The sequence below is a fragment of the Fistularia commersonii genome, chromosome 19, assembly GCF_037954325.1.
Source record: "Fistularia commersonii isolate RoL2024-O1a breed Wild chromosome 19, RoL_Fcom_v1.0, whole genome shotgun sequence".
Taxonomy (NCBI): Eukaryota; Metazoa; Chordata; class Actinopteri; order Syngnathiformes; family Fistulariidae; genus Fistularia; species Fistularia commersonii.
In genome coordinates, this window is record NC_141302.1 from 5,715,298 (window position 1) to 5,734,026 (window position 18,729).

The 18,729-nt window shown below is 39.3% G+C and overlaps 3 protein-coding genes and 1 long non-coding RNA gene across 4 annotated transcripts; 2 read left to right on the forward strand and 2 right to left on the reverse strand.

Moving 5' to 3' along the window:
• The first annotated feature begins 1,454 nt into the window (after positions 1-1,454).
• Positions 1,455-5,684, forward strand: LOC147223522 (dehydrogenase/reductase SDR family member 4-like). Its single transcript, XM_086165794.1, has 8 exons — positions 1,455-1,517; positions 2,432-2,609; positions 3,705-3,806; positions 3,882-3,952; positions 4,181-4,232; positions 4,546-4,680; positions 5,038-5,093; positions 5,168-5,684. The coding sequence occupies exons 1-8, from the start codon at positions 1,462-1,464 to the stop codon at positions 5,280-5,282; spliced, it is 765 nt and encodes a 254-aa protein (XP_086021920.1). The 5' UTR covers positions 1,455-1,461; the 3' UTR covers positions 5,283-5,684.
• On the reverse strand, positions 5,680-13,294 carry tinf2 (TERF1 (TRF1)-interacting nuclear factor 2). Its single transcript, XM_086165793.1, has 10 exons — positions 12,920-13,294; positions 12,427-12,629; positions 12,188-12,295; positions 11,335-11,430; positions 10,624-10,734; positions 10,374-10,497; positions 9,315-10,068; positions 8,672-8,730; positions 7,536-7,615; positions 5,680-6,093 (listed from the first exon to the last, which is right to left on the reverse strand). Exons 1-10 carry the CDS (start codon positions 12,945-12,947, stop codon positions 5,977-5,979), a joined length of 1,680 nt encoding a protein of 559 aa, XP_086021919.1. The 5' UTR covers positions 12,948-13,294; the 3' UTR covers positions 5,680-5,976.
• Positions 13,295-14,001: 707 nt separating this feature from the next.
• cideb (cell death inducing DFFA like effector b) lies at positions 14,002-17,724 on the forward strand. The gene is made up of 5 exons (XM_086166422.1): positions 14,002-14,128; positions 14,516-14,630; positions 15,660-15,818; positions 15,909-16,096; positions 16,404-17,724. The coding sequence occupies exons 1-5, from the start codon at positions 14,103-14,105 to the stop codon at positions 16,543-16,545; spliced, it is 630 nt and encodes a 209-aa protein (XP_086022548.1). The 5' UTR covers positions 14,002-14,102; the 3' UTR covers positions 16,546-17,724.
• On the reverse strand, positions 16,519-18,635 carry LOC147223525 (uncharacterized). Its single transcript, XR_015107629.1, has 2 exons — positions 18,554-18,635; positions 16,519-16,569 (listed from the first exon to the last, which is right to left on the reverse strand). It is a non-coding gene; the product is annotated as an uncharacterized LOC147223525 (long non-coding RNA).
• Between the last annotated feature and the right edge of the window lie 94 nt (positions 18,636-18,729).

Sequence of the window (18,729 nt, forward strand, 5' to 3'; positions counted from 1 at the left end):
ACATGTAGTAACCCCGTTATTTAATCTGAGTGTTTAATGTTTTAACGGCCCAGTGAAAGAAATTATTTGTCATATATTGCACATATAGTTCCATTATTCAACATTTTGGTAAGCATTTATGTACATTTGTGCACACATATCCTCCAGTAGGGACACAAGTGAAATGATAAATATATAAAAATAAGAAATATATACTGATGCAGTATAAGAATTTTGTGAGATAAGGCATCTTTACAAATACTTTCAGTTATTGCACATATTTGTATGCATTATTCCACATGTAGTTTCAGTTATTGCACATATTTACATGGGTTTTCAGCACATATAGTTCCATTATTCCACATTTTGGTCTGAGTTATTGCACGTATAGTTCAGCTATTGACCATGTTGGAATGGATTATTGAGAGATGAGAATGAGATGAGATGAGAATTCTATTGCACATATAGGTTCAGTTTTTCTTCAGATGTGGCAATATTTGATGCACGTGTCGTAACTGGGTTATGTCACCTTAGTGTTTAAAGTCCTCACAGCCCAGGGAAAGAAACTATTTGAAGGAACCGGTTCTGATCAACCGGTATCTCCTACCCGAGGGGACGAGGTCAAACAAGTGATGTGCTGGGTGGGAGGCGTCAGAGAGTCTGGCTCTATAGCAGGGTTGTAGACGATGATTTTTTTCGGCAGTGTTGACCAGCCGCTGCAGAGCCTTCCTGTCGGCTCATCTTGGATGTGGACACCCGGGAACCTGAAGGACGACACACCCTCCACAGGGCCTCCGTTGATGTTGAGAGGAGCATAGTCCGCCTTGTTCCTCCTGAAGTCTGATAGCCTCTTTTATCCAAGAGGTGTTCACCAAGAGATTGTTGGTCTGACACCACTCTGACAGGTACTGGACCTCCTTTCTGTAGGCGGTCTCATTTCCCCTTGAGTCAAGCCTGATCGCTGTTGTGACGCCTGCAAACCTGATGCTATATGCATTGGAAGAAATTTCATCCCTCATTTGTCAATCTAGTTATATTGTCGTTTAGTTCTAGTTGTGTATTTTACCCCTCACTGTTCTTTTCCCTGATGTTGCTGCTATTGTTATTGTCTGCTGTCTATCTATTCGTGTATGTCTTGCTATCTTGTGTCTTTCTATTTATATTTATATTCTTATTTATTTTACTTTTTTTGACATTATAAATGTTACGCTGCTGGGAAAAAGGACTTGCCCCAATGGGGATCAATAAAGTTTATCTTGTCTTATCTTATTCGAGAGGCTTCTTCAGTTTTTCCAACTGAAGAAGCCTCTTGGCTTACTAAGGTTACCAACATTGCTCCCGACAAAAGCCTCTAACCCCTTGCATCCGAGCCAGGGGACCTTTACCACGGTTCTTTGCTGTGTTCACGACATTCATGTGGCAACGTCTGGTCCCCAGGTGCTCTGCAGAGACGCTGTCAGGTACATCGGCGGTCGTGGAAACATGTCACAGAGCAGCCTTGCCGGGAAAGTAGCCGTGATCACGGCCTCCACAGACGGGTAAGAATCACGCTGTGAGTAAGTGAAAGAGTGAAAGTGTTCGGCAGACAACGATCTAAAAAATAAAGTTACAAATTAGAAAATTTGTGTATTCTAGTCTTTTTGAAATTATTTGCTCACAATTTTCCACATATCATTTTCTACTGTGAATGCTTGCTAAAAAGCACTACTGCAATATATTTGACTTTTAGGATGAAGGGGCTTTAAAAAAGAAAAAAAAAAATCAATGAATGTGATTTTCTGCTTTAACATACTTTGCGAATTTTCAGATTAGTCTCTTGCCAGCCTTCCACTTTTGTTTAAATTCTGGAGACATCTCATTTACTGGAGAAAAAAAATCCACTAATAAGTGTGAAGAGTTCATAAATACACTGCTCAAAAAAATAAAGGGAACACTTAACCCTCTCCAGGCAGATGTTGCAGATTTGCGACAGCTAAATGCTACTTAGCTAATTACGCCACAACTTAATTTGAGCCTGAGAGGGTTAAAAAACACATCCTAGATCTAAATGAATGAAATATTCTTATGAAATACTTTGCTCTTTACACAGTTGAATGTGCTGACAACAAAATCACACAAAAATGATCAATGGAAATCAATTGTATCAACCCATGGAGGTCTGATTAGGAATCACACTCAAAATTAAAGTGTAAAAACAAACTCCAGGCTGATCCAACTTTGATGTAATGTCCTTAAAACAAGTCAAAATGAATCTGTGTTGCTTTCTGAGTGGACACTATGATTTCACAGAAGTGTGATTGACTTGGAGTTACATTGTGTTGTTCAAGTGTTCCCTTTATTTTTTTGAGCAGTATATATAGAAAAATAACCAAAATTGAAAGGTTTTGGCTGCATCAGTTTTATCCATTGGTGTCCCCCGACATCCCATCATGACGCTGTTGCTCCTGCTCAGAATTGGTCTGGCAGCGGCTCAGGCCCTGGGAAACAGAGGGGCCCGTGTGGTGGTGAGCAGCCGGCAGCAGGCCAACGTGGACAGAGCTGTGGCTCTATTGCGGGGCCAGAACATCCAAGTGACCGGAATCACCTGCAACGTCGGCAAGGGAGAGGACCGAGAGAAACTGGTTCGGACGGTAAGTCCCGTCATTAGGAGCGTCAGTGTTTTACCACGGGTTAGAACAGGGGTGGGCAAACTTTTTGGCTCAGAGGCCTCATTGACTTTTAAAATTTGACAGACGGGCCGGGTCAGCACAAGATACGATACATATAAAGAAAAAAAAAACGCATTTGTTAACAGTTCATATCAGACTCGTTTGACGTTTGGTTTGAAAACCAACTTGGTTTTGAAGGCTCTGACGTTTGCTTACATTTCATGCACAAACCAGTTTTTATCTTGTAGCTTCACGTCCAGCTCATTTATGTGTGTCAGTAATTCCACAGTAAAGGCTAAATCACAAAGCTAATCTGTGTCATTCAGCTCAGGAAAATTCTCAAGTAGCTCCAAAAATAAAATAATCTCCTGTTTGAGCTCCCACATCCATTGATCCAATCATTCAATCATTCAAAATCAAGTATGAATTCTGTACCAATATTTGGTGGGCTGGATTAAAAAGACCAACGGGCCGGATGTGGCCCGCGGGCCGTAGTTTGCCCAACCCTGGGTTAGAAAGATAAAAAAAACATTTATTTAAACGGAAGCATGGACTGACAGCCAATCTAAACACACAAAAAATGTAAACAATCAATTTTAATTCTTTTTTGAAGCAGTTCTTTTTCAGATGATATATGTGCAAAATCCTTATTAACATTCATGACTTCATTATCTAAAGCAGTTATTCTTTACTAAGTGTTGGGGGGGGCCTGCACCTACCCCAACTGTCAGCTAGCGAGAGTCGGAGACCGGCCAATGGTCACTCACATGGACCACATACAGAGACATAAAACTATTCACCTTAAACATCACACGTCCAGGCAATTCGGGGTCCACAATGACACTGTTTTGGGAGGAAACCCACGCAGACGCAGGGGAGAACATACAAACCCCAAACAGAAAGGCTCTCTGTTGGAATCAAACCAGGGACCTGTTTACTGTGAGACATAGCGCTAAGCATTGCACTACCATTATTAGTGCCCACATGAATTTGATATCAGCCGGACAAAACGGTTGAGGAAAATGTAGAAATGATGGGAACCGGTTAGTACAGGGTCTGATCGTCTGGTTTGAACAGGCGCTGGAGGAGTGTGGGGGAATCGATATCCTGGTGTCCAACGCAGCAATCAGCCCTTTCTATGGAAATATGATGGATAGCACAGAGGAGATCTGGGACAAGGTGCAGATTTGTTCAAATTTACAAAAATCGTTTTATTTACTACTATCTGGAATGCTGAAACGTTTTACATTTTAGATCCTGTCGATTAATTTGAAATCAGCCTTCCTCATGACCAAGCTGGTGGTGCCTCACATTGAAAAGAGGGGGTGAGTGACGCGAAAGAAGATTGATAACATCCTGTGAAAATATCCAATATAGCTTTTTATTTGCATATTTGAATTTACCATGTTTTGGTCAATAAAATGTGTTCACTAGAACAGGGGTGTTTCACAGAGGTGTAATGATTTAAAAAAAATTATGTGTAAATAATCCAGATTTTTTATTTTATTTCATGTAATATATGGGGCCTAAATGATTCTTAAATGTCCTTACAGTGGCGGAAATGTCATATATGTGTCTTCTGTAGCTGGATACCAAACCATTCAGGTAGTGCATTAATCTTGTCATATTCCAACATGGTCTTTATGAAGTAGATAAATTGTTGATTCTACTCGACTGAACGATGAGGCCAAAATGGTCCTCATCCATCCCAAGTTAAAACTCCGTAGGTTTACGATGAAAGATGATATTCTGCAGAGGAAATCTGAAATCACAAAGTTCACCGATACATGATTTTGCTTATAGTATTCAGGCAAATGTGTTTATAGCTTAGCCCAGAAGCACTGCATGTACATGCTTGTGTGGGTAAAGTTGTCGACGCCCCAGCAAACACCCTGACTCTTTCATGCCATCCCCATAGGGCGTGGGTCCTTACAGCGTGAGTAAAACAGCCCTGCTGGGTCTGACCCGGGCTCTGGCCCCTGAACTGGCTCACAGCAACATAAGGGTCAACTGCGTGGCTCCCGGAATCATCAAAACCAGGTTCAGCGCTGCGGTAGGTTTGATCTGTGTGACTGCTTAGTTTCAGTTACCAGGAAGCGGTGGCGTTGTGTAAAAACTCACTGAAAACCCCCGTGGTAACAGAACAAAATGTATTTGACACAAAAGTGAATACTTATAAAGTGTTGATGGCATCAAAATGTTTGAAAATCAGAAGGGAGAAAAAAAATATCCAGAATTTTTTTTGGATGAATATATTTCAATGAAATGAACTCAAGTGCTATTTTTAATTTTATCCAATATTAAAACATACGTTCAAATGAAATACCACTAAATGTGGAATTTATTTGAAGTGTAATTCACTTCTTGTGACTTTTTCTGAGTTTTATTACATTTTCACTTTTATTTTCAGTTATGGCAAAATGACGATATTATGGATGAGTTTAAAAAACAGCTCAGCATTAAAAGGTAAGTCACACATCAATTTCACTTTTCACAATCAAACACTTTGGAAAATTATTTGTATTATATTTTCCCTTTAGAATTGGATATCCAGAGGAAATTGGAGGAGTGATTGCCTTCTTGTGCTCGGACGAGGCCTCCTACATCACCGGAGAGACGATAACGGTGACAGGAGGGATGGGATGTCGACTCTGAAACTTCCGGGTTCAACCATATTTTGCAGATCATTGGCCAAAGTCTTAGCAAATGAAAATTCTCAATCATTCAAATTATATGGTAGTATAATAAAGTAAATATAGGTATTTTCCAAGACATGTTTTTAATCAAGAATCCGGCAAGCGAGAAGCACTGGAATTGTGCTCAAATTCATGAAAAAGCTGGGAGCTCAGTTTGTATCAGGATTGTGATTACGAGTTTTAGTAAATGTTTTCATTGTTTTACTGACAAATAATCAAAAAGATTATACTTACAAAATTATTTAAATTACACTTAATAAAAAAGAAAGTACAGCAATGAAGTGCCAGCAGTTACCAGTCTCAATTTATTAAATGGTTCAACTATATCTCTAATTGTATAATAAAATGCAATAGGCAGCTGACAAACAGTCCAGTATTGATTTATCTTGACACTTTTAGAAAGGAAAACAGATCAACGACTGTCTGTCACTCTTTCGTCAGATGGTTCTGCTACTGTTTTTGTCTTTTGCATTGAAGACAATAGTATAACTCTTTTGGTTTAATATATTTATTGCGCAGCTCATAAACAGTATTGAGTTCACATTATTGCTGTGACAGTGATCAGAAAGAATAAAAAAAAACATGAATATTGAATTCCATTAAAATAATAAAAACATGCTAGGTTCTTTTCGGATGTGGGTTTTCCTCATATTTCAACGGCGTTTACTGTTTAAAGACAGGTTCCTCGAGGCCATACTGGGTTTCCAGAATTCCCTCAGAGTGGGAACGAACGTGCCATGTTTGGTTTTGCAGTAGCGCTTCAGGAAAAGCTGGGGGAGAAAACAGACTGTCAGTCAACAAAGTTATGAGCACAGTATAAAGTTCTTGTAAAATATACTCCACCGAAATACAATATCTATATTCATTGTTTAGAGCACAGACTAGCAATAGATATATACATTTTCTTATAAAAATAAGAAATATATACTGATGAAGAATTTAGTGAAAGAAGGCAGTTTCTTAAATAAGAGTTTCAGTTATTGCGCATTTGTATGCATTATTACACATGTAGTTTCAGTTATTACAAATATTTACAAGGGTTATTGCACATATAGTTCCATTATTCTACATTTTAGTATGCATTATTGAACATATAGTTCAGCTATTGCCCATGCTGGAATGGGCTATTGCACATGTAGTAACCGCGTTATTTAATCTGAGTGTTTAATGTTTTAACGGCCCAGGGAAAGAAATTATTTGTCATCCTGGAGGAGTCGGCTCTACTCAACCGGTGTCTCCTGTCTGAGGGGAACAGGTCAAACAAGTGATGTGCTTGGTGGGAGGGTTCAGAGAGGATGGCTCTGGATTGGCGGTCTCCTCAAGGTTGGGCGTTGTTGCAGCCGATAATTTTTTTGTAGGCATTGTCGATGCCACTTTTTCCTGGTGTTTCGGGGACTGAGATGATGGTGGCTGTTTTCAGACAGAGTCAGGGAGAGGGTGGAGACCGTGGTGAGGATCTCTGAGTCGGTCATCACAACAGGAAGTAAATTCTTGTCGTGGCAACTGGACTTGATTTTCTTCACTTGAAGACGTTTCGCCCCTCATCCGAGAAGCTCCTTCTGTTGGAAAAACCGAACAAGCCTCTCCATGACCTGGATGACTGAGAACTTCCACAGACAAATAGCAAGTGCTTTGCCAGGAACACCTTCTGGTCCAGCAGCTCTCCTCCGCTTAACCTGGTGAAGTACTCTCCTCACCTCATGTTGGTAGTCAGTGAGGTGCTTCTGTATGCTCCTGAGCGGCACTGATGATCTGCGGGACTCATAGCTTGCTAAGAAACCATTAAGTTCCTCTGCCAGCGACACATCAGCACTGATGGAGGGGACATTGGTTCCCTTGTAGTTGGTGATGCTCCAGATCTCCTCCCACATCTGTCTCGGGTTTTTGTCCACGAGGTGTCCCACTATTTTCCACTTGTATCCATCCTTAGTAGCTTAAATGCCTCTCTTGTCCCCTGATCTGAAAGGGTTTCGCTTTTCAAGGTTTTCCGCGTGAGAAAACCCGGCACGCTTTCTTGTGTGTACTCCTCTACATTTACGCACGTAAACAGTGATCGGCCAGAGGTCTCAAAGTTCATAATTCCAGGAGACAGTTAAAATGGAGCATTCTTGAACTCAAAAGACTTTGTACCGACATTGCCGAAAATATCTGAGACGGTGAGTTTTTCAAGGATTTTCTGTTTCAAGTAGGTGGAATATTTGAGGACACATACCCTGCCCTTGAAGTTCTTGGTTGCCTCGTCCTCAGAATCAGCGACATAGTCGTCACCATCTCCGGGCGATGCTGACGTCTCTGTACCCAAAGGACAGAAAAGAAGATGCAAAAATTATTTCCACGTTGAAATGGTCGGCGGCCTCACAGCACGGAGGACACTGGTTCGATTTTTTTGGATATTTCTGTGTGGATGTTCTCCCGAGTCTGCCTGGGTTTCCTCTGGGTTCTCCGATTTCCTCCTGCAGTCTCAAAACATGTGGCAGGTTAATTAGAAAAATTTGGAATAATTGCCCCAAATGAGTGAGTGAATGGTTGTCTGTTTATATATGCGGCCCTGAGCCATATGGTGTATAAGGAATTGATTTAGGAAAAAATAATAGTAATAATTTGAGTCAAAAAATTACTGAGGTAATTCTTTTAAGAAGGTGACGTTTTACTGTGTGTTCACGGAGACCAGGTGGAAAGGGAGAAAGAGTACAAACTCTTTTTACCATGGGGTAGTTGGGAAGAGAAATGGGATCGCCGATTCTGAGTTGGAAGAAAGAGGCTTTTTGGGGCGAGTTGGGTGGGCGAGTACCCATCTGGAGGGGCAGGCAGGGGAGATCGTATCAAGACAAAATAGAAGGGCGGTATATTGGATGACAAAGCGGGAACAAATCAGGACAGGAGCAAAAGGCGGGACAGGAGACCAAATGGAAGTTGAGAAAGGAAGACAGCAACAAGAACTTCTGGGAGATGTTGAGACAGGCTCTGCGTGGCTGTGCAGAACTACTAGATGGCCTATTGCAGGCTTGGAGAAAGTGACAGGAGAGGGTAGATGTTAAGGTTTGGCTATTGGAGTGAAGAAGATGGACGGGATTAGAAACCAGCAAATCGCAGAGGCCAGAGTGAGAAGGTGGAGTGGAGAGAGAGGGTGAATATATTGGTAGAAGGGCGTTGAAGCCGCCAGGCAGAAGGAAAAGGGGATGAGCATCGAGATTCGTGGATGTGGTGAAGGAGGACGTGCAGTTAGTTGGCGTGACAGGGGAAGATGCAGAGGACAGAGTAAGGTGGAAACAAGAGGATTCGTTTGGGGAGAAAACGAATGAAAGAGATCATTCAAACGGAAGCGGATCATCCCGACTGTGGCGTCACCTGCGTGATTCCGCTGGCGGGAGGAGGAACTGCTTAAACTTGACAAAGCAGGATGATTTCTGTCGAGTACAGAGAATGAGCTCATTAAATTAGTTTCAACAGGTTGTGAACTGATCAAAATACATAGATTACCAACAACCAGTTGTTTCAGAACTAGCGTTTTTATGTGAAAATTTAGACACATGGGAGTGAGAACACAAATGAAATGATAGAAAAATCGGTTTAAGAGATTAAGATTGCGATCTTTTAAAGCAAGTCTCCAGTAGGACTTTACTATGCAATCTAGGTAAATATGGTACAAAACAATAAATCAGTTCCCTTTTTTTTTTTTTTTTTTTTAATTCACCCTAAATATGGTGAAAATAAAACATCTCCAGTAACATTTAAAAGGCATTCATCCCATGGTTGGGTCACTCATTTAGTTTGAGCAAATGTATCATTGCTTCCCTGGTAAAAATTTTTAAGGAACGCAGTTTCTGAAAAGATCCCTTGAGGGTTTCGAAGAAATATCACCAAGTATTAAATGTAGGATACAATCTTATCTTTTTATATATATATTTATTAAAAAAAAAAAAGGAAAAAAAAAAGAAACAGCTGGGCGGAAAATTAAAACATTCTTCATCAAGAGTATTATATCCCTTACTCTTTATCGTCCATGTCTGAATTATCCGAGTCGAGTTTTTGAAGTTGGTGGCTCAACGTTCTGCTTGCTGGACTGGTTACAGGTGAGCTCTCGCTCTGCTGCTGATCGTGCGTGGAACCTTCTCTCTCCCTCTGTGGGTCGCTGTTAGTGTGACCAGGCGACAGCGACATTTTTTCGATGACAACTCTGGGTTGGCTTGCCAGGCATGAACCAACAATGGAATGGAGGGTCAGATCCTGGGGGAAACGCAGGGTTCCTACATCCGCCTCGGTCGCTCTGTTGTCATCCTCGTCCCTATTGCTTCTTTTGACGATATTTCTTCCGGATCTCGTTATGCTACCAACTTCTTCCTCTACATCGCTGGGCTGCTTGCGTTTCACTCTGCTGATTCTTTCTGACTGGTTCTTCTCCTCAACTGATTCCTTACCTTCTTTCAGTCCATCATTAGACTTCTGCTTGGTGTTTATGAAATTTGATTTTTCCCTCTGTTTAGAGTCAACTGTTGTTATTTGTACCGAGCTGGTCGGCTCGACACTGCCTTGTTTCTTTTTTCTAGCCGAGGACATAATGGGTACGTCGTCATTAGATATCAGTCCAAACACAGGCGTGAGAATTTTTTTTTTTTTTTTTGTGACTGTGTCGTATGACTGTCCTGTTGAGGACTTTCCATTTGGTTGATTTGAAAGTACTCGTCCAGAGGGTTGGAGGGAAAGGGAAGCCAGAACACATTCGCCCATGTTCGGAGGGAGGGATGCTGTGGAAACCGTGGATAAAGACAATAAATAAACATAAATAAATAAATAAACACTTGATAGCCTTAACTTTGACACTTTATATTTTATTGTATTTCTTATTCTCCCTCCTTCCTACTATTATCTATTATTGTTATGTTTTACTTGAAACTCTGGCACAACAATTTCCTTCGGGATAAATAAAGTTGTTCTTATCTTATCTTATCTTATCTTATCTTATCTTATCTTATCTTATCTTATCTTATCTTAAATAAGAACTGCCATCAAGCTCATCCTTCCGTCAAAAGATAAAGTGAACTCTTTTTACCTGCGGGGTCCAGATGGCCTAAACATGTTTGATGCTGGAGAAGGATCTTCAGGAGCTTAGGTTGGATTGCAGCATGAACACACTCCTCCAGGACGGGAGGGGCGTTGCTGAGCCAGGACACTGTCTACAGGTATGTTTGTAAAAAATGAATTCTGTCACATCAACTCAGCAAAGTTGACTTACAGGAGTAAAGACAAAACCAGTTTGAGAGAAAGCAAGAAAAGCGGGTTCTGCTTTATGCCATCACTACCTGAGATAGGTTGGGAACGGGCAGCAACTGGTCCAGTCGAATCAGAAACTCCCACAGAAGCTTTTCCAATTCTTGGTCAAAAATGGGTCCGTATTCCACAGGAAACTCCTCCTGTCAGAGGACAACCGGAAAGGGGAGTGAGCAAACGTGCATTCTAGAGCCACTTGCCCCAATCAGTCCTTCAGGGCTATTCATGTTGCGACTCCGAAAAATAGTGTTACGGACACTTGAGCAACACTATCACTAAGAGCAGTAGAGAAGTAGAAATTTTGCTCATCCTACATTAAGATGAAAACATTTCTGTCAAAACAATTTGGTTTAAATATTTTCAAAAAAATCTGGTGGGATATTTCACGGACGCTACAATTTTATTTGATTTTTGCTGCTGATTTTCGGGTAACAGCTCAGTAATTTATTGGCATTATTTTGTTACACATTTCACTATCGTGATTTTGGAAATAACGAAGGGACTTTGAAAAAAGATATGCAAAATCCAACGGATAAAGAACAATAGTAGCATTAGCTCAAGTAGCTATCAAATCAAAAGAAAACTGTGATTTTTGTGTTTAAAAAAATTATGAGGTCTCCAGGATTTTTATTTCATAATTGATTCCCACAAAACCGCTGATGAGGAAAAGTGACATAAGAACACATCATATCATGGCGTGTTGCTGTTACACTGTGACACTTTGTGTGGAGCCGGTTACTCACCTCGAAGAACTTTTCTTTCACCTCTGGGTCTGTCAGAAGCGTGTGAACCAAAGCATGGAAGTTTTCAACCGTCTTAACAATTTTAACGTCCGTCCTCTAAGGAGACAAAATAGCAGGACTGACATCTTAAGCCAAACACATCTGAGTGAACAACATATTTATTGTAACAACATCATAATCTACAAAGATTCAGTCAAATCCACATATATAAACTCTTTAAAAACAAAATGATCACCTTAACCCAACTTTAATGTAGTATCACATTAAACTTGTATTATATTGTAAATATGTCATTAGCATGACATACTATGGAGAAAAAACTGATTTAACTCATATTATTGAGAGGCTAAATGTCATGTGATCTCATATTGTATGTTTTTTACATCTTACATTGTAGTAAATAGAATTAGAGTGAATACTACTACTATGGATAGATGATCATTTATTTTCCTGCAACTTGTGATTTGCCATATCTCATATAATACTGTGATGCAAGGCTTAAGAAAACACACACATAATCAGCAGATTTATCTAAAATGAAAATACAACGTATCAAGTTTTCCCAGATAAAAGTAGTAATGAAAAAACACTATTTAGTTTGATACTGTTATAATACTGATAAAAAGCAGAAACAACAAGAGATATAAGAACATTATACAAATGTCACACAAACTGAACCCGTGCAATGTATAGACATTTTTCCCCTATTGCCCAGTCGTAACAATAACACATTTCCGAACAATTACAGCTACTTAATGACTGATGGAGTCTTTTAAGTTTGAAAAAAGCAACATACTGCGCAGCACAAACAACTAATTGCATGTGACGTGTGAAAACAATGATTTTTGCTCACCATGGGGGGAGCTGAGGAGTTCGTGGGCGCCGTAGGAACACAGATCCTTTCAAGTTGTCGCTCGATCACCTTCTCGTCCGGCTGCTTACAGCACAGCTCCAGTATTAACTGTCAAAAGTAGGTGAGGAGGATGAATTGCAGAAAATGCATTCTGAACCCAGGCTGATGATGCAGACATATGGAGGTGAAACAGAGGTGGGAGCCACAAATCGCAATGAGCCTTTTCCTGCAATAGTTACCCGTCCTCTCAGTCCTAGTGCCAGTTTGCCCTGATGTCTCAGGGTGAGAAGCCCGGGGACCGTCTCACAGGCCGAGGTCACAAATTCTTCCACAACCCCATACTGCATCACATCCCTCTGTTTCATCACCTTCCACAGGGCTGCTGACACCAGACGCACAGGCGGGGCAAGTAGCTGGAGTGCAGCAAATGGAAGGCTGTCCTCTGTGTAGCAGATAGGTGGAGTTGAAAAATTGTAAAATATTCATGAACTTAACGCGATGGCGAGTTAAAAGCTGAAAAATTGCAGTTGTGGAGGTGCATTTTTTTCAGTTCACTCACATCTTTTCACAAGACATGTTTACTCTGCTAAATAGTTGTTGCCAGAGACCAAAGCATCTTAACACAACTGTATCTAGTCATAATTCAGGTAAGCCTCAATGTTCTTCAGTCACTTAAACAGCCACAATGACTTCGGCACGACGAAAATATGATAATTAATACCGGCAACTCACCATTTTCCCGGAGTTTCCTTGAGGCCATTCCCCTGCAACGGTTAGCTTAGCAACCTATCGTTTACTTTTATAGACTGTACCACTGTGGAAATGACAAACTGAAGCGGAGTTAAGACGTTTAAGAGTTTCTATCTACAAAAAAGATCTTTACAAACAGCTTCCTCGGGGTATTAGCCGCTACGAGGGATCCTACTGGTATCGTTTGCCCACTAAAAAGCAAAGATAGCATCACTTCTGTCAAAAGTTCCGCTTCTGGCACTCCCGCCTTAAAAATTAACATCCACTGTTTACGTTGGTACGTTGGGTATGCCGGGTTAGTTCGTATTGTTTATCCGGTATGCCCGATTGGGCGGTGCTTAGTCAATTCGTGTTACAGGCAACCATGCAAAGGCAAGTACCCGTTCAGTCGGAAGACAATTTTAACACATATCAAGCGCACACAAATATGAGGTAAGTGTGCGAGATGGTTAGATGCGTAAATACTACATTACCCAGAAGGCTTAGCGTTGCACTGAGGTCTCGGGGCAACGAGCGATCGCGAGAATTGTACCTCTTGAATTCAAATAAAGGAACACTTGCTGTTACTGTTTTTTATGGATAGTTTATCATTTTTTTGTTTTCAACATATTTTACACTTTATTTATGTATTTATTTGTTTCTCTTGTTTTTTTTACCATATTATTGTAACAATTATGTAATACTGAATACAATATTATCTAGGACTGCTTTGCCTTTCTATTTGCATTTTTCTTAAGTTATAGCAATCCAAACTACAAGGCAGTCCAATGATGTGGAAAAACAAATAAAAACATAATTTTGTTTTGAAAACAGCGATACAGGGCATGAAATTTAATTTATAAAAGTCCAGCGAATTGGACACGATGACACACTCTTAACTAGGAAGAACTGAGAAACATAAATGACTTTCCAGTATCACTCAAACAATCAGAGATAACTTTTATAATGAAAGACCACACACACACACACACACACACACACACATACACACACACACACACACACACACACAGAAGATGACCTTTGTCCATACTGTTTTGTATCTGTATTATCACCAGGTTTGAGGCAAAGTTCACCTGCTGGGTCAGAGACAAACAGTGCTGATATCATTAGTCAGACACACTTTTATTAGGCTGTGAGAAGAGACCACAAGACACAGAACAGAATGGATACCACATCATCTTTTATTAAGTAAGCAAAGTTTTGGCTTGTTTTGATATTGTTTTTCTTCATGATCTCTTTGCTTGATCACAAACCAAATCTCAATAAAGGATTTTTTTGTCAACGGAACTTTTGAAATTACCCAATATTTTCTACAACTACTGGTGCTTCTTTAATTGGATAAGAAATAAGAAATTAAGCCAACGTAAATGATACAGAGTACTGCGCATACTCTTGTGTGCTTATTCTGACTTGAGGACTCTGGAATACATCAGAACCATTGTCAATGGTACCACCAGAATCTGTTTTCCTCACACAAGTTTAAAAATCTGCTGTTAAAATTTAAAGGGGACCTGGAAGAAATGTTAATTTTATAATAATAATAATAATAATAATTCCAGCTTGTCTACTTTCTAGGTCAGTATCCAAGCGTGTATGGTCGCCGCCACAGCGACCTTTCAGAGTGTGCAGTTACAACAGAGACATCAGGAAAGGCATCACTGCTGGAACCCTGGAGGAGCTGAACGAGAGGGTGAGGATCCCTGGAAAACAACCAGAGGAGTCCATGTTCTGGTGATGTGTTGTATTTATCATATTGACAAAAAGATAAAAGAAAAAAATAACACAAGAAAACTTAAAGTCGCAGAAAGTCAAATGTGAATTTAAATACATAGTCGTTAAACAAGCCAAATACAGAATGCTACTGAATGACTTTAAATTTTGACGAAGTCAAAAGTTGATATTATTTGTTGAACGGTTACGTTCCAAAATCCATTATAGTGTGTTTTCTTAAATTGAAGCACTGACGACATCAAACGTGTTGAAATAATCACAAGCTGTACTTGGACTGGGTTTAAGAATTGACAAAATAATTACGATATAAATATGTGTAGATATTGTATTTGAATACCAAATTGCTTCAAATAATTTGATTAATCACCCCAAAATTGCCCAACATATGGAGCCTTGACAATCTAAAAGTCACTGGGTTTCAACACGACAAGGCTTTTTTTGGTGTGATAAGAGGTCTTATCTTATGACGGGAATAAAATAGGTTTAGTCTTACCTGAAATCCCAAAAATAAATGTTATAATGAATCTGAAAAGGAGAAATAACTTCAAAGTATCAACCAAGTCACCTGAAAATGTTACAAAATTAAAAGGAAAAAAAAGAAGAAGCACTCGTGTTGGCAGCCCAAGGGTACTCATATGCCCTGATAAGAAACTATAAAAATTAAAAGACTTAAATGATTAGAAAAATGATTTTCAAGTGTAACTAAAAAAACTAAAAATGACTAGATTTTTTTTAACAAAATTGACAAAAACAACCTTAACATGAGCGTAGATTAGTTTGATGCAGTAAGTCCACACCATGTGATATTACAGCAATTCATTTCATATGCCCCCTTTACATGCTTTATATCTCAGGGAACAAAAATTGACAAAACAATAAAACTAGAAATGAAAAAATCAAAATGAAGTTGGTGTGAACTAAAGTTCCTGCTTTTGTCTCTCATCCAGGAGTGGCTCTTGATATGTTATCTTATCGATCTATGCCGCAGGTTAGCCATGCGTTGCCGCTGACTTCCTCTGACGAGGCGTTTATTCTGGTTTGTGAAGAAGATGGTACAGAAGTAGACTCCGATGAGTTCCTCATGACCCTTCCCGACAACACCATGCTGATGGCCCTGCAACCAGGGCAGACATGGAAACCTCAACCAGTACGGTTCTCACCACACAATTAGACAACCATGTGTATTCTATGTAATCTTTGGTGATATTTGATAAAACTGATTTTCGTACCTCTTCAGGGTACAGCAGTGATCAAATCTCAAGGCAACCAGGCTCGGACGGGAAAAGACATTGCTCGAGTCACCTTTGACCTGTACAAGATGAGCCCCAAGGATGTGTTTGGTTCCCTTAGTGTGAAAGCCACATTTCAAGGCCTTTACTCTGTGAGCGCGGATTTTCAGTGCCTCGGCCCAAAGAAAGTTCTCAGGTGAGTCAGAACATTTTAAATCTGAATCGTTTGGTTCGAACAACACCGAGAGATCAGGATTATTTAACTACCAAAATCCTGACCAATTCAGACAAATTGGAATTGTTGCAGAAGGATTGATAATTGAAATTTTGTGTATCCCTAACACCATGTTAATCCAGGCCAGATTACAAAGGATTATTTTAGATAATTGTGTGTGCAATTTGGGAGGAGAAGGCCGCAGAGCAAAAGCTTAGCCCTCTTTCTACTCCATATTCGCACTGAAAAATGACGTCACATCATTTTTGTACTTTTTTTTTTTTACCAGGGAAGCGCTTCGTGTGGCCTCCACTTTGCTTCACGGCGCCGGACAGTTGCTCATCAGCTGTGCCTCGCTAATCCGCCGCGTCATAGAAGGGGCAGAGCTTTGGCAGCCGCAGAGGGCAGAGTACACAGGAAGCTGGAACTGACACACCCATGAGAGGACTGTTCACCTGCAATATGATTATGATCACAAGGACACGGATAATCTCATTACATCACAAATCATTAAAAATATGAGAATGGCAATATGATATGACAAAAAGAAAAAAAAAACATTCTCATTTGTTGTCGTGATCCCAATATGGGAGAGACAAAGAGAATATCCCACCAAAACAAACAAAAAAAGGGTGGCTGGGGTGGATGACACATAGGTTTTTAAATGAATTTGACCGAATTAGGGCTTTGTGAATATGAGCATTAAACAAAAGTATTCTAGAGTGTCCTACACTCCTCAGATCATACTGCAGTATGTCAAATATTATTTGCAGAATCAATAATTCACATATGACAAAAAGTGAGTTGCTGAACAGGCAGCGGACCAACACGACTTAAGGAGCACTTTTAAATATATACGAATGCTCATACATGCTGTCATTTTTATGGAAAAAGGCTATTCCTTTGTAATTATATTTCTCAGGGCATTAAGCTGATAGAAATACATTTACTGAAGTGCAGTTATACCTGAGGGTTTCCTTTTATTGCATTTCTTTACTTACAACAAGTGTGTGAAAAAGTTCCACCGCTGCTAAATTTAGTATTAGACTGTCAAAGAGGAATATGTTTAATTTACAAACACAATACTTATGATGAGTGCACCTTTGAAAAAAAAAAGGCGAATTGGCTTTGTGATACAGAGCCCAAGTTGGCTTGGTGTCCAAGGTAAATGGCAACTTGCCACAGGTTACAAATTATTTATTGTCATTTATTTATTGTTTTCACACCAAGCATCAACCAAGATGTCCATTGGTTTAATACGAAATATTGGTGACGCTATTAGGCCAGACAAACACCTTAACAGATATTCACATGGTAGGTTAACATAAGCAGGTTATAAACCAGCTAAACTATAGATGAATATTCAAGTCATCACAATATTAATATTAAAAAGCCACCCGGCTTATGTATTTTTTTTTTGATTATCTCCGAAGTGTCAATGATATAGCATGCCATAACCCCTTTATGTTATTGCTTAATAAACTGACATTATTTATGATAAAGCTAATTTGTTTCCATATTTTTGTATATTTGGTCTGATATTACATTATCTGAAGTATCTGTCTATATATGATTGATTTAAATAAAAATCTACTGGATCTCGAAATTTACAGAACTTTTACAGAAATCAATAATGAACCATGTGACTTGATCTGAAAAAAAAAGGATTTTTGTCACTGAAATTAACCCAGGTATGTGAGGTATGATCAATAAATATTTTCGTAAGAGTCCATTTAAAAATGTAATTCAGGAAAGCATTCCAAATACCGTATTATCTTCTTCATTCATTAGTTTTGTCAACCATTTAATTTGAAAGATATTATTCAATGCTTCAAAGCTTAGAGCCTCCACACCCCCATTTTGTTTCGTATTACATAAGACCTGTTTTCTGAAATAGTGACATTTATTCCTCCACAGGAAATGGAATAAGATCATTTCTAAAGTCAAAGACACATAAACAGCTCACGAAAATCCTTCAGTTTTTAACATCCCTCATCAACCACATAATAAACATTTTCCTAAATTGTTAAATTATAGGATCCAAATTCAAGTCGTGATGGGATTTTTCATTTTTCTTAATGTCGATCCCCTGATCTGTGACCGTATCCTTCACAGCAGTACCACTTATCCCCACCAGGTTGCATTCCTTCCGCTGGAATAATACAGTTCTGATATTTTTGAGAATATTTCTATGCATCTGACCACTTTGCCTACCTCATGCTTATTGGATAAAAATATGGTTGTATCGTCTGCAAGTTCTGATAACTTGAATTCTCTTCCTACCACCCTTGTGCCATTAAATTATCCTTTTTATTAATATGCGCAGCCATAACTTGAGTGACTAAAATAAACAAAAAGGCGCTAAGACATCCCTGTTTCCTTACACAACTGATGTTAATCAAAATTAAAGGAATTAAAAGGAATAAAAGTCTTTCCTACCTGAGGCTATCAGACTATTTAATTCCTCTTCCGTCAGCCGAAGGGAGTATTCAAATCTTTGTACTTTTTAAGACCTTAAAACACTTTATAGCCTTGACTTTGACGCTTTACAGTTTTATTTGTATTTCTTATTCTCCCTCCTTCCTCCTATTATTTATTATTGTTATGTTTTACTT

Coding starts and splice junctions, on each gene's coding strand:
- LOC147223522 (XM_086165794.1), top strand. CDS start 1,462: ATGTCACAGAGCAGCCTTGCCGGGAAAGTAGCCGTGATCACGGCCTCC. Junction 3,807..3,881: donor CAGAGGAGATCTGGGACAAG/GTGCAGATTTGT, acceptor TTTACATTTTAG/ATCCTGTCGATTAATTTGAA. Junction 4,681..5,037: donor AAACCAGGTTCAGCGCTGCG/GTAGGTTTGATC, acceptor TTTTATTTTCAG/TTATGGCAAAATGACGATAT.
- cideb (XM_086166422.1), top strand. CDS start 14,103: ATGGATACCACATCATCTTTTATTAA. Junction 14,129..14,515: donor ACCACATCATCTTTTATTAA/GTAAGCAAAGTT, acceptor TCTACTTTCTAG/GTCAGTATCCAAGCGTGTAT. Junction 16,097..16,403: donor GGCCCAAAGAAAGTTCTCAG/GTGAGTCAGAAC, acceptor TTTTTTTACCAG/GGAAGCGCTTCGTGTGGCCT.
- tinf2 (XM_086165793.1), bottom strand. CDS start 12,947: ATGGCCTCAAGGAAACTCCGGGAAAATG. Junction 11,431..12,187: donor ACTCCTCAGCTCCCCCCATG/GTGAGCAAAAAT, acceptor TTGTCTCCTTAG/AGGACGGACGTTAAAATTGT. Junction 10,735..11,334: donor TGAAAGAAAAGTTCTTCGAG/GTGAGTAACCGG, acceptor GTCCTCTGACAG/GAGGAGTTTCCTGTGGAATA.